The following is a 13,924-nucleotide window of genomic DNA, read 5'->3' as shown; positions in this document are numbered from 1 at the left end:
GATGAGGTGGAAATTGACAGGATCGATCTTGCCGTCTCTTGGGCTGTGGCTTCCATCTCCGCTGTGATGGAATAGTAATCCGGAAAACCGGGCGACCAGAGAACCGTTGCCGAGATCGTGATAGGGGAGCATCGAAGGATCAGTTCACAACCTAGAGGGAGGCGGCACGGTGTTGTGAACACGGCTTGTGGGTGAGCGGCATGAAGCGAAAGGATGAAGACTAACCCAGTGACGCCGATGACTACCAGGTCGACGCCATTAGTGATGACAGAGAACGTTTTTGAACAGATGAAATGAATTTGTCGGTCGTAGTACCACAGGCTCCAGAAAAGGTATTCTTGAGGTGCGTTGTCAGATGGTTTGTGAGGTTGCTAGAGTAGGAGCGACGCGATACCGCGGAAGCTGCCCGCGAACTAGCGCGTTTAGTGATATCATCGCCTCGAGTGAAAGTGCAGGTGTCAACCACGGTCGCGCCTGTCGCCTACGACGTTTTCACCTCGACGCTGTTTGTCACAGCCTCATGCGCGAACTGTCTGCTGACCCGTGATGGATTACTCGCGTCTCTAGTGCTGGTTTTTCCCGCTTCACGTTTCTCGACCTGCCGCTGTTGCCTTCGGCGCAACTTATGACGAATTCTCCTACCCACGAGTAATCCGACGCACACCACGCACGGCGGTTCAAATCCCGCTCGAGACTCACGGTGCCAATACAACCGCTTTCGAAGCCCTCTTAGACTGCGACAACTGTCGTCATGTCGTCGCCCTCCGAGAACGCTGCGCTCGCCACTGCGCCTGAGATCACCGTCACCAATCCAGACAACTCGAACGATGCGACCATGCACAATGGTGGGGAAGAATTAGTAGAGGAAATACCGTCGGATGCAGACGAGGAGGCACGGCTGAAGATGCTCACGACTGGCACACGAGCGCAGGATGACTTGGAACGCGATATTGGCAGGCAGGCGGACCAGATGATGACCGAGCAGGCCGATGCACGCGACCAGAAGCGCATAGAGAAGCTCGAGGGTGAAGCAAAGCGAGCGGAAGCTGCTATACAAAAGCTCAAGAACCGTCTGGCCCTACCAGCTCTGGACACGCAGAAGGCCAAGCTCCGTGGCGAGATCGCAGCGTATCGGGACAAAATCGATGGCCTAGACCAGGAGATGGATGGTATACAACAGCGTATCAACGATCGTCACAAGGCACCTGGGGTGGACGAAGCAGCAGAAGAAGGCTCCAAGGGTCCTTTACCCAACGAGAGCCGGCGGGAGTGGCTCATCCGCACAGGCAAGATCACGCCTTTCTCCAAGCTGGCGCAGGACCAGCCAGACTCTGGGACGCTGGGTGAGGTCATGTTAGATGCTGAGGCGGAGGACATGGTGACCGAAACTGCGAAAGAGCCAGTGTCACATCGCAACCTCATGAAGCCTGGCTTCCAAGACGTCGAATCCAGTTCAGAGGCCCCGAGCCCAAAACCTACAGCCCGTTCGAAGAAGCGACGAAAGGTCACTCCTGCTAGCGATACCGTAGGTTCGCGCGAATCGAGCGCAGCACCGGGCTTTACGGATCCTGATTCAGACGATGCTTTCGAGCCTGGTATGTCGGACCGCCAGCTTGCGACCCTGAATGAGTCGGACGAGCTTCCAGATGACCTGGACGAAGACGACTCATACGCAGAAGAGACTACTGGTCGCAAGCGCAAAGCTAAGGGCAAGAAAACAAAGAAGTCAAAGGCTGCTCCTGCACAAGAAGCTGTCCTCGAAGATCTGGCAGGTGTTGACGATGGCAATGAGCGATTGTATCGGAAACGTATAGAGACTTGGTCCAAGAGCCGCGCAGCTGCTAGGAGAAAGGCCAAGGCCAATGGTGGTGAGGCAACCGCCGATGAGGAGGAGGATGAAGAAGAGTGCTACCAGCCTCATCCTACTGAAGCTGACACTGAATTCGATGGCGGATTCCGCATCCCTGGAGACATCTACCCGGCATTGTTCGATTATCAAAAGACCGGTGTGCAGTGGCTTTGGGAGCTGTACTCGCAGAACGTTGGTGGCATCATTGGCGATGAGATGGGTTTGGGTAAAACCATTCAAGCTATCGGTTTCGTCGCCGGCCTTCATTACTCCAAGAAACTTACCAAGCCTGTCATCGTAGTCTGTCCCGCGACGGTCATGAAGCAATGGGTTAACGAATTTCACCGCTGGTGGCCTGCGCTACGCGTTTCTATCCTACACACTTCTGGTAGCGGGATGTTGGACACCCATCGAGAAGATCGCATGGAGCGGGAACTTGAGCTTCGAAACTATGGCGACTACGACAATACTTTGACTGGCGCTGGAAAGGCTGCTAAGAAGATCCTCGAGAAGGTCAAGCGAGACGGCCATGTCCTTGTCACCACCTATTCAGGATTACAGACCTACTCTGAGTTCTTGATTCCTACTGACTGGGAATGCGCCATCCTAGACGAGGGCCACAAGATTAGGAACCCGAACACTGCTATCACGATCCACTGCAAGGAGTTGCGGACGCCCAATCGTATCATTCTCTCTGGCACGCCGATGCAGAACAACCTAACAGAGCTTTGGTCGCTCTTTGATTTTGTATTCCCGATGCGCTTAGGCACACTGGTGAACTTCCGCAACCAGTTCGAATTTCCGATCAAGCGTGGTGGCTACGCAAATGCTTCGAACTTGGAGTTTGAGACAGCGGTACAGTGTGCCGAGACCCTCAAGGATGCGATCAGCCCCTACCTACTGCAGCGGTTCAAGGTCGACGTTGCGACCGACTTGCCACAGAAGAAGGAGCAGGTACTCTTCTGTAAGCTCACGCGCCAGCAGCGACAAGCATATGAGGGTTTCTTGGCGTCGGAAGACATGAAGTCCATTGCGAGCGGTAAGCGCCAGATGCTGTATGGTGTCGACTTCTTGCGCAAAATTTGCAATCATCCTGATCTGACGGAGCATAAGACCCTGTCGAAGAAGCTGGGATTTGACTATGGCAACCCTAATAAATCTGGCAAGATGCAGGTTGTCAAGGAGCTACTGTCGTTGTGGAAGAAGGGCGGACACAAGACCCTTCTCTTCGCTCAGCATCGTATCATGTTGGACATCCTGCAGAAGTTCGTCAGTCAGTTACCCGACATCAACTGGCGTCGCATGGACGGCGAGACGCCGATCAAGGACCGCCAGAACCTTGTTGACGAGTTCAACAACGACCCGAATCTACACGTCTTCCTCCTCACAACGAAGGTCGGTGGTCTTGGCGTCAATCTCACAGGTGCCAATCGCGTCATCATCTACGACCCGGACTGGAATCCTTCGACCGACATACAGGCGCGAGAGCGTTCGTGGCGCCTTGGACAGAAGCGAGAGGTTGAGATATACCGGCTGATGTCTGCAGGCACAATTGAAGAGAAGATCTACCATCGTCAGATTTTCAAGCAGTTCTTGACGAACAAGGTGTTGAAAGACCCTAAGCAGCGACAGTCATTCCAGATGAGCGATCTGCATGACTTGTTTACTCTCGGTGTTGAAAATGTTGAGGGTGAAACCGAGACAGGCAACCTATTCCGTGGTTCAGAAGTCAAGTTCGAAGAGGATGGTAAGATTGCTGAGGCTTCGGCAGATGCTACAGGAGCCGAAGACCTCGCTGCAGTCAAAGGCATCTCGCGATCCGAAGCCTTCCAAGCCCCCGTCTCCGACGGTGAGGATGCTGCTGCTACCACTAACGAAGACGGCACCGACAAACCCCCAACAGATTCTCGTCTGATGTCAACCATCTTCGCCAAAACAGGCGTCCACTCCGTCCTCGAACACGACGCAATCATGAACTCCACAGCCGGCGGCCGAAAACGGAAAGTTCAAGCCGACCCAGCCTACATCCAACGCGAAGCCAAGCGACAAGCCGCCGTAGCAGCCGAGCAACTCAAAAAGAGTATGCAAGAAGCGCGAAACGTGCCCGCCGGCACACCAACATGGACCGGCCAATTCGGCGAAGCAGGCCGACCAGACGCACCCCGGGGCATGCCATCCAGTCGTGGCGGCAGAGGTGGACGAGGCGGCGGACGCGGCGGCGCCCCCTCATCAACATCCATCCTTAACAACCTCGCCACCCGACAAGGCCGTCCCACGCTCCTCAACCCCGGCACCATCCTCAATGCACCCACATCCGCCAGCTCATCCCGCGGGTCCACACCCTCTGCGCCCACAACACCGCAAACTTTCCGCGGCCGCCGCATGCTAGAAATGATCCGCGACTTTATGCTTACTCACGGTGGCGTAGTGCCCAGTCGTATGCTAGTTGATCATTTTGATCATTACTGCCGGGCGCAACCGGGAAGGAACGAGGAGTTTAAGGAGATGCTTAAGTTGATTGCTACGCTTGAGAAGAGTGGGAGTGCGCAGAGGGGGAGGTGGGTACTTAAGGATGAGTGGAGGACGCCTGCTGCGGGTGCGGCGGGTAGGGGAGGTAGAGGGAGGTAGATTAGAGATGGGATAAAAGACGAAGAGAAGGAGAGTAGATGATTGAATGGTGGAAGAGGCTGAGTTTAGCACGGCATTTTACGGCGTTTGATATAGGGAGATACCATTTGTAGTTTTCTGTTTTAGCGCATTCTTGCCAAGTGCTGGCATATTATGTCATAGATGGACAAGACCTTGTTCCGTTAGTTAGATAAGACGTAATGTCAAAACACTCTTTGAAACATACATAAGCATCTCGCACGCATGAAGGCAGGAATTGAGGATTACATTGAAAGCTACATTCTCTTTACTCAAAGAAACACGATGACGCCAACTCTGTCAATCTCGTACATGATACGAAAACAGGCAAGTCCTGTGTGTGTTGGTCGGAAACCCTCGTCCAACCAAGCAAATAAAGTGCTGTACATGGCACATTGGAATGCGCGGTGTATGACGCCTAGACCATTCTGTGTAGAGCTGTTCCTCTCCCTCCTCCTCTGGTGTTACGTCGAGCTTCGCCGGTGCGTAGAGCTTCACTGGGAAGTCGTTACATTTGGACCAGACGACGGAAGAGAGATCGTATCTGCTTATGCCCAAGCGCCTCGCCCAAGCTTGAGAACAATGGAACTGCGGAGGGCGCTGGATCCAGTCACACATTTCGGCGACGGTTCGTGATCTTCGGGGACTCTCGAATAGGTATTTGTAAAGAAAGCCGCACCTTTTTTTTTGAGGGCTTTATTTGATTTTACGCATGTTTTTGTAGGGTTGTCTGTATTTTGTCGTGGTAAAAGACCGCGTATGTAGTTGAGGAGATTGGGTTCAGCGGGAGTGTTTCTTGACGTGTTTCTGCAAGTTGTCGAAGCGCGTGAATGACTTTTGACAGCCTGGAATTTGGCAGGGGAAGCGTTCTTGTGCTGCTAGTGGTCGATGTGTCTTAACGTGGCGGGTTAGATCAGCTCGAAGATGGAAGGATTTGGGGCAACCGGCTATGGTACACCTATAGCGCCGTTGGTGCTTTCGGTTGATGTGGTCGCTGCGTGGTGAGTTAGGTAATAGTACGTTCGAGGCAAGGGCTGTACGTACTTGAGGTCGCAGTGCCGATTGTAAGTACATTCACAAAAGCTGCAAGGTAGTTTGTGTACCGCGTCTGTGATGTTGCGTTCAGGGCTCGTCGAATCTTCTGTCAGAGACGAGGCTGACGGTTGGCTATCGTTGAAACTATCTCCTGAAGTTGCAGGAGTGCTCGAGACAGACTGGTCGTCAACTGCAGACGAAACGGTAACGTCGAAAAGATCCGTTCCTGGTATGTTCTGGCTGGGATCGAAGCTGGTAGTCAGGTATGGAGCGTGTATAACAGGATTGATATCCAGTTCAAAAGCAAAGGGGCTGAAGGAAGAAGAATCTGAAACGTCGCGAGAGAGTCCAAATCTCGTAAATGACGAAGTACAATGCGAAGAAAGGGGAATGAAAAGAAGGAAAGGCGAAGACTATGGTCGTCTTCGCCGACGGCTGTGTAAGGTAGGCGTGAAGCCTAGGGGTGCGGAACCCGAACGCCTTGCGGCGCGCTGGGGAAGTTTGGTGAAGCAGAGATCTGGGGTAGTGTAGGTCTTGTTGAAATGGTCTTGGAGATTTGAAGGTCGAGAGCGCGGTGGGAAGAAGAGAACTTCCACGGTTTTAGGTCTACCTTATATCTGCGCGGCATGGTCGCGGAGGCATAGAACATACCTAGATACAATCTTGGAAGGGTCAGTCTCAGCCACTGCGCCCAACGCCAGTAAGCAGGCCTTTAGCGAATGGCTGTTCCACATCATATCTTGGCGTACACAGCTCAGCCAATGTGATGTGCCCTGTCGCTGTGTATGCCTCCATGCTGGGTGGTACACGTGGAATGCTTATCCGCATCGGGACCATGCCCGGGCGTCCTTCGTTTTGGCGCATCATGCCATCATTACTCGTCGTGCTCGCCTATCGGGTCCATGGACATCAACTCTTGAAATTGCAACCCCTCGATGGATAAAGTTCAAAGAGTCGGGTATCCGACATTGCGTTGCTATCTACATCCATAACCTACAACTTCCCTCGACTCTTCGCCATCTCCTCTTCCAAAATCATACCAATAGGCCCACCACGACTTCCATCACCAGCCCACTGCTCCTCTGGTATACGCTCAGCGGGCCACTCCCAGCGGCCCTTGAAGTCCTCCGGTGTCCTGCCCTCTATGCACTCCACAATGCTATCGCCAATAACGGGCAAGAACTTGAAGCCATGACCTGAACCGCCTGTCGCCACAAACAGCCCCTTGTACTTCGGATGATACGAGATCAAGAAATCGCCATCCCTTGTATCAGTGTACCAACAGATTTTCGATTTTGTAAACGGGCGCGACGGTACGGCGAGCGAGGGGTGGATTGCAGTGAGGAAGTCTCGGCATTGGCGCTGGCCTTCTATAGGGACGGCTTGTGATGGGTCATCGACGTGCGTGTAGGGGAGTGAGGTTGTAATCGTCTCGTTCGGGTCTTCGGATTCTGGGTGTGGGATTGTAGTTGGGTTGAGGTAGCCGTGGCCGTGGCGCGCTACTTTGAGCAAGCCCTTGTGAGGCGGTATCATGAACAGGCCGTGGGAGAGGTTGAGGATAGTCGGTCGCGGAGCCATCTTCGTTTCCTCCTCCTTGGAGATGGGCATGTAGCACAGCGCCTGCCCGGTGGCTTTGCAGATGCCTCGGAGATCGATGAGCGATGCCGTCCATGCGCCTGCCGCCAGCATTGTAAGGTCCGCCTTCACTTCGGTCGAATCATCAAGCCTCACACCGGAGACAGTGTTGGTTTTGTGATCGATCAACAGCTTCTTCACGCCCTTTGTAACAAACTTCACCCTCCCGAGCTTCTCCACCTTTTCCCTCAACCACATCATCGCGCCCTCTGCGTCTGCCCAGCCTGAACTCCAGTTCACGTATCCGGTGCAGCCATTACCCCAGGGGTCTTTGCCTTCCAGACCACATGCTTTCTGTATTTCTTCCGCCGAGTTGAGTACTTCGACTTTGTCTGTCCCTATCGCGCGAACGTTTTCGAGCGAGCTGGAGACGTACTTCTGCTCTGGGCCCCATGCGGTTACACATAACCCGACCTCATGGTAGTATTCGGTCGCGAAGTCGGTGCGCCAGCGATTCTGTGCGATGGTTGCGAGACGGGTATAGCGCGCGGCGGCGTAGTCGGGACGGATGATTCGTGAGGCATCGATCTGTATGCGTTCGCTTGAGTGTTTGGTCTTGAACGAAGCGGATGTTCCGATCACTAGGGAGTTTACTGCTCAAGGGTATGGCGTCGAGAAAATTTAGATTGAATTGCTCTACTTACACTCGAGCCATCAGGCGTAGGGAAGGGCTGACGGTCTACAACAGTAATTGAGGTATCCTTGTACTGCGGGTTTTGACATAACGAATAAGCTGTGGAAAGTCCAAATGCACCGCTGCCGACGATTAGGATGGATGAGGGTCTCTCAAGAGATGCAGAAGAAGCCATTGCGCGAGAAATTAAGACGTTCAAAGATTCAGCAACTGGGCAAAAGAAAGGAAAGGCATGGAGAAAAGTCCACCTACCTGCGTCCGAACGGCGTGCAAGTGCCGCTGGTGGGCCGATATCGTTGACTGACTGATGATTTCAAGGGCGTGCGCCGGCTGGGCACGGTTGAACCTCGTGGCTGCAGGGAGCTTTGACGCTACCGAGAGATTGGGTCATCGGTGCATGGAAAGATTTGAGGCTTCAATTCGACATCGACAGCCTCACCAATTGCACCTCAACGTCATCTGCTGCTGAATTCTTTTGGGTCTCCCTGCATCACAATGGCAAAGTTGCCGAAGCCCCCGAAGGCGTTCCCTGTAAAGCACACGATACCGTCGAAGCCCGCGATACCACAACACATACGAATACAACGAGCGCAACACGATAACGAAGTACCGCTATATGCTCCAAGGAACCAAACACCCGAACAAGCACTGAAGAGAGTGCTGGCAGCACGTCCGCGGCTCTCAGATCTACAGCGGCTTTCAGACGAGGAACTGAAGTCGGCGCAACACCAGGCAAAGCTGCGGAGAGCGAGACAATGGCCAATGTTCGGTATTGGGTTGATCGCATTTGGATTGGGCACATACGGAACCATGCTCTACGCTTCGTTGACGCAGGAAACGGATCTGGGCAACTTACCTGAAGACCTGTCCGATCGATTCGACAAAGAGGCCGAGGGCTATGACGAGAAAGTGGACACGTCTGAGATGCTGCTCTTGTTGACTTCTAAGCGCAAGAAGCTTACTGCCATGGCCAAGGGACATGTGCTAGAGGTGGCCGTTGGTACGGGCAGGAACATACCATACTACAAGACCAAGCAATGTGCGACAGTGACGCTGCTCGACTCGAGCGGGCCCATGCTGGCTGTTGCAAGGCGGAAGTGGAACGACACGCACAAGGAGTACTTTAGCCGTGTCTTCTTCAAGCAGCAATCTGCCTTAGATCCGATTACGCCCCCATTTGATGCCCAGATTGGCTACGATACGGTGATACAGACAATGGGACTCTGCTCCACGCCCGAGCCCGTGAAGCTGCTCCAGAATCTCGAGTCGTGCACCAATGAGAATGGACAGATCTTGCTTCTAGAGCACGGCAAGTCGCATTACAAGTGGCTCAACAACATACTGGACAAGTCAGCTCCAGCCCACGCGGACGAACATGGTTGCTGGTGGAACAAAGACATCGGCAAGATTGTCGAAGAGAGCGGGCTGGAAGTTGTCGACATAAAGCGCTATAACTTCGGCACGACATGGTGGTTACAGTTGAGGCCCAGGAAAGGCATGCGGCAGAGATTGGCCGAGACCACCGCAGTCGAGCAGCCGCTTGCTGCACAAGCCGGATCCCCGGTAACACAAAAGTCCTGGTGGTCACTGTGGAGATGATAAGTCGCCGTGTCACCTTCCCCACATTCACCATGATCGAGAATGATCGAAATGTTGCAGCGCTGCCGCTATTATGAACAGTGCGCCTAAACTTACTCCAAGTCCACTACCCAGGATGTTGCGCTCTAGCAGCCAGCTCAGTTATGTCTCAAACGACGTCAACTTTACGCGTTATTGTGGAAGGAGGGGAAGGCCCAAAGCGGCAATTTCCAGATCGCGACCATCGATAACCTGGGATCCAACAGAAGGTCAAGCGAGATCTGCGGTCGGGATCATGGGCAAAGGACAATCGCGTCACGGCAGACTGGAACGCGACATGGCTCGCCCGAACTTTGTTCTGTCTTATCATCCGGGCACGCCATGCGTTTGCATGTGCGTCGGGTCTGATGCCATACCGTTGAGCACGATGGGCTCGTACCTCGTAATCATCATGCCGAGCACACCCAACGACACGTCCATGGCTGACATGCATCTTTATCAGTGTCGACGAGGTTGCGTGTGGGAACAAGCAAACAAACAATGCATCTTCACCGTCTTTCACGACTTGCCAACTTCCTCATGCAGTCCACACTTCGTCTGGGGAAGATACGTAGCGCATCCGTGAATCTGTCTGCCCACAGGACAAGTGCGGCGCCATACCTTCCAGTTCCCCACAAAAGGTGACGCTGTGCTGCGCATGCAGACCGGACCTGGTTCCATGCGCCTGTCTCCATTGGGTAAAGACATATGCACAATCCCTGCGCAGCCATCGGAAGTGATGGCAACTCGCGTGCGCAATGTTTGGGGGTGTGGTCGCAATGCGGAGTGGAGGCTGATGAAACTGATGTGCCAGAAGATCCAGCTCGGCATCCATCATCACTGTGCTTTTTCCGGGCATCAATGCCACTCGTTATCAATGAGTTATCAGTGAACAAGCAGCAATCAAGCCACATGTGCTGAGAACGGTTTTTGTCGTTCGCGTATTAACGTTGCCGAGGGTTGGCCGCATGCCAGTAGGAAAACTTCCGTTAAAGAAAAATTCGAGAAAAGTGTGCTCACCGCCCTGGGGCATCCCGGTTGCAGCGTTGAGGCTAAATCCACTTTGACGGCTAGGCGAAACCTCAGAACAGGGATGTCTCCGCTCTGGAACAAGATGATATGCACGCTGCATCAGATCATGGCCAGCGCCCGTCCACTCGCATCGTGGCCGTTTGAGTGCTTGGAGACGCGGAAGATATTATAGCGGTCAGCGTGCGGGACAGCTGTGATGACCCGCCCAATTGCAGGTGGGAAGGATGCGCGATGCTCGAACCAGACGTGTTGAGCATGAGATCACTTGCGGGAAAGCCGTCTCAGGGCAGTAGACGTTCGTAATCGTTGGCGGAGGTTTGTCGGCAAGGAAGCATCCTTACCAGCTCCGTCTAGCATGTGCCACTTATTGCGCGCTCGGAGCATGATGTAGAGAGATCCAAGTGCGGTGTTCACTGCTCCGGGCTCAGCTGAGACCATCTGATGCCCGAAGCTTCACACGGGCAGAGGTGCAACACAGACGGCCCAGATTGACGGGATTGGTCAGGACAACGAAGCCCGTACAAGACGTTGGACAGGCTGCCGGAAGGTTGTGCCTAGAAGTGTGCGGCGAGTAAGTACCTACGTTAGAGGACTCTACCGTGTGGTACATGCAGGCAGGCAACGGCATGTTGATAGGAGCGTTAGGCTCTAGCCCCTGGCCAACAAAGCAAAAACGGGCTCTAAAAGTAGTATGCTGTCATAACCAAAGAGGCGATCCCTGGATACATTCACCCTACTAGACGCACGGTCTCTTACCGGAGCCTAGTCGCTCCTTCTTCACTGTGTGCTCCACTACGCCTCCGTTCTTTCCCTCGTCGCATCCCCTCTTCCTTCACCACCCCTCGAACTACATCAGGGCCCGACATCAACTGTCCTGTCCCATTCCGTTTCCCCTTGCCTCTCTCTGTTCTGTTTCCTGATTCCCGTGGTGTTGGCGCAGCACTTGATTGTGTTGCCATAAGTATTTGGTTCGAGCTCAAGGCAACCGGGCGCCATCGCCGAGTTACGTATTCACTCTTCAGGAGGCGAGCCGCGTAGCTGCGACAGGACGGGTGCCACTCAGCATTCAACACCGCCAGACATCTCTCGCAATAATCAGGCGCTCTTTTCGACGCCAAAGCCTGCAGTGCAGACAGAAGCGCACGCTACCTGCATCTCGGCGGCAGCGTTGGTGGTATAGGCTGCATTGCATTCCTACCGGACCAATCGACGACCCTGGCATTCGCGCAGTAACAAAACACTTTTGGCTGCACACCCTCTGCCAGCCTCAATAATTATCTTGTCCCCCAGAAGCCTCCCTTCTTCCTTCCTCTTCCCCTGCGCGACGTTTGCGACTGCATCGCCGCTCCCACGATGCCCTACAACACACGCCGGAAGTCGCTGTCGCTGCCATCGCTCGGCATCCAGTTGCCAGGAGGACCGCGATCCGCGCGCTCACCGCCTTCGACAAGCGACGGCCAGCACGCCGCAAAGAAACAGAAACGCTCCCACTCCGGTTCTCTCTCATCGGCACTCCCCTCGCCATCACGCCCCGCCGCACTGCGCCTCGATGAGCAGCGACCCAAAAGCTCAGGCCGGGTGGCAGACACCCCGCCACCGTCGCCAGGCGGCGAGTCCGGCACGACCAAGATCGATACCCAGGGCATCGACGACGAAATCGTGGTCGGCGTTATCGAACAGCTCCAGAAGACAGGCAACCGTCCCCACCTGCTGAAAGAACTCGCCCTCGTTCTATCGCCCATCATTCCCATTGTTGAGAGGTACGTACCAAACTTCCGCCATCCACGCCCTGACCACCAGTTACTCATGCTGACGTACTCTAGCTCCGCCAACCCAGCTGCCATTATCTCGTCACGCTTAGCGACCTACCTCAAGCGCAATTGGACAGCCCTGTCGAGATGTCCCCTCGACAAGAAGCTCGTTGGTACCCACCCCAAGCGTGTCTACTACTTCCTCTCCACTTGCCCGCATCAGCCTATCCCGGCCGATGGAACTAGCACCGCCATGGCACCACGCATCGTCACCCCATCGTTGTCGTCCGCAACTTCGGAAGAAGAGGACGCGGATGCGAGGTCAAGAGGTCGCATGTCACCGTCGCCCGAGCTAGACCTGTCCGACTACGACAGCCACGACAGCGACCCCTTCTCCAAGCAGAGCCATCTTCCCACGACTGCAAACATCTCGCACAACCGCCGAGCTCAGTCGCCGCCTTTAGAAAAGGATGAGCGCGAGTTCACCCAGACTGCGTCGTTCCTGCAACAACGCCGCATGAGCCAGGAAGCTGAGCGAGAGCGATCTGCCAGCGCATCTGCCGAGCCAACACAACAGAGCGACGTCAAAATGGAAGAAGTCGCCGTCTCCGTCGAGGAGACCGTAGAAAGCGCTGCACAAAAGGACTCGGAAGCCGCAGCCGCCCTCTTCGGCCAGATGGACCAGCTCATGACCTTCCAGAGCGCTCTATCACCCAGCAGCCCCGCGCTGAAACCCGTGCTCCACATCGAAATGCCCCCGCCGTCACTCAAGCGCAAGTCGATAAAACTCGAGCTTGACGACGACTGGATCATGAAGAGCCCGGAGCTTATTGACCTTGACGAGCTTGATGACCTTTTCGGCGGCTACTAGGTCGCTATTTCCTTGCGCGATTTTTCTCTGTATACGACATTTACGATTCTCCCGGGGCACGTCTCTCATCATTTCCTCCTCTATCTATTGTATTCTCTCCTCATGTCGTTTCATCATTGCGTATGTCCTAGATGGATTCCATTTCGCCGCTCGCGCTGCACTACACGCTCTAGGGATGTTGATTTATCGCATGGAGTTCTTGAGATCTGGGTGTCTAGGAAGGAATTCTGTAAGATAAATGTAGAGTGTAGCTGTGCGATTACCAGCCAGGAGGCCTGGCTGAGGCGCTGGATTGTTACTCGGCGTCTGAAAGCGCGAATCTGCGACTAGGTGTTGGCCAGCATTTTCCAGAATGTGGCAGTCGCCCATGGCGACGAGAAATGAAGTAAAAGGAACGGAACTACTAGATAAAAGTTCATGAAATTGAAAAACAGTTGATATCCTTCAAAACAGCTCATCAAACCAAGTCTTGAACGAATGTGTCTGTGATGTCGGCAATCTCGATTGTTGCCGACCAGAGCTGGTGGGCCGGGTTGTCCCCTACCAACACGTACTCTGCGCTCACCGCCCGAGTTGCGCACTTCCTGCACCTAACACTACACCTGGCAGTGGTCTAACGCATAACAGCGCGAAAATTGGGCCCTCACCGGCAGGGCCATCTGCGCCCAATGCGGCTCCTACGATGCGGTGTATCCTAGCCCCAGACAGGAAGGGACAGAGACCTTGGCGCTGCGTTGTTGATGAAGTTGCGGTCGAGCGAGATGCGCTGGAGAACAGCCTCACTTTTGACCGCACACGCGCACACCAGCGGGGTTACCGAGTAAATCTTTGCCTGCTGCTCCAGATTCTGCTCA

General features: G+C 54.3%; 4 protein-coding genes across 4 annotated transcripts; 3 read left to right on the top strand and 1 right to left on the bottom strand.

The window, feature by feature from the left end:
* Positions 1-751: 751 nt before the first annotated feature.
* On the top strand, positions 752-4,477 carry J4E93_000821 (uncharacterized protein; the record flags this gene model as incomplete). Its single annotated transcript, XM_049338778.1, has 1 exon — positions 752-4,477. The coding sequence occupies one exon, from the start codon at positions 752-754 to the stop codon at positions 4,475-4,477; it is 3,726 nt and encodes a 1,241-aa protein (XP_049204663.1).
* Positions 4,478-6,523: 2,046 nt separating this feature from the next.
* Positions 6,524-7,974, bottom strand: J4E93_000820 (uncharacterized protein; the record flags this gene model as incomplete). Its single annotated transcript, XM_049338777.1, has 2 exons — positions 6,524-7,693; positions 7,810-7,974. 2 exons carry the CDS (start codon positions 7,972-7,974, stop codon positions 6,524-6,526), a joined length of 1,335 nt encoding a protein of 444 aa, XP_049204662.1.
* Positions 7,975-8,294: 320 nt separating this feature from the next.
* On the top strand, positions 8,295-9,398 carry J4E93_000819 (uncharacterized protein; the record flags this gene model as incomplete). Its single annotated transcript, XM_049338776.1, has 1 exon — positions 8,295-9,398. The coding sequence occupies one exon, from the start codon at positions 8,295-8,297 to the stop codon at positions 9,396-9,398; it is 1,104 nt and encodes a 367-aa protein (XP_049204661.1).
* A 2,403-nt stretch (positions 9,399-11,801) lies between these two features.
* On the top strand, positions 11,802-13,070 carry J4E93_000818 (uncharacterized protein; the record flags this gene model as incomplete). The annotated part of the gene is made up of 2 exons (XM_049338775.1): positions 11,802-12,208; positions 12,272-13,070. 2 exons carry the CDS (start codon positions 11,802-11,804, stop codon positions 13,068-13,070), a joined length of 1,206 nt encoding a protein of 401 aa, XP_049204660.1.
* Between the last annotated feature and the right edge of the window lie 854 nt (positions 13,071-13,924).

Source organism: Alternaria ventricosa, assembly GCF_023758065.1.
Source record: "Alternaria ventricosa strain BMP 2768 chromosome Unknown scaffold_1, whole genome shotgun sequence".
NCBI classification, from domain to species: Eukaryota; Fungi; Ascomycota; class Dothideomycetes; order Pleosporales; family Pleosporaceae; genus Alternaria; species Alternaria ventricosa.
Note: the sequence above shows the minus strand (reverse complement) of the source record. Positions and strands in the feature narration are given on the sequence as shown.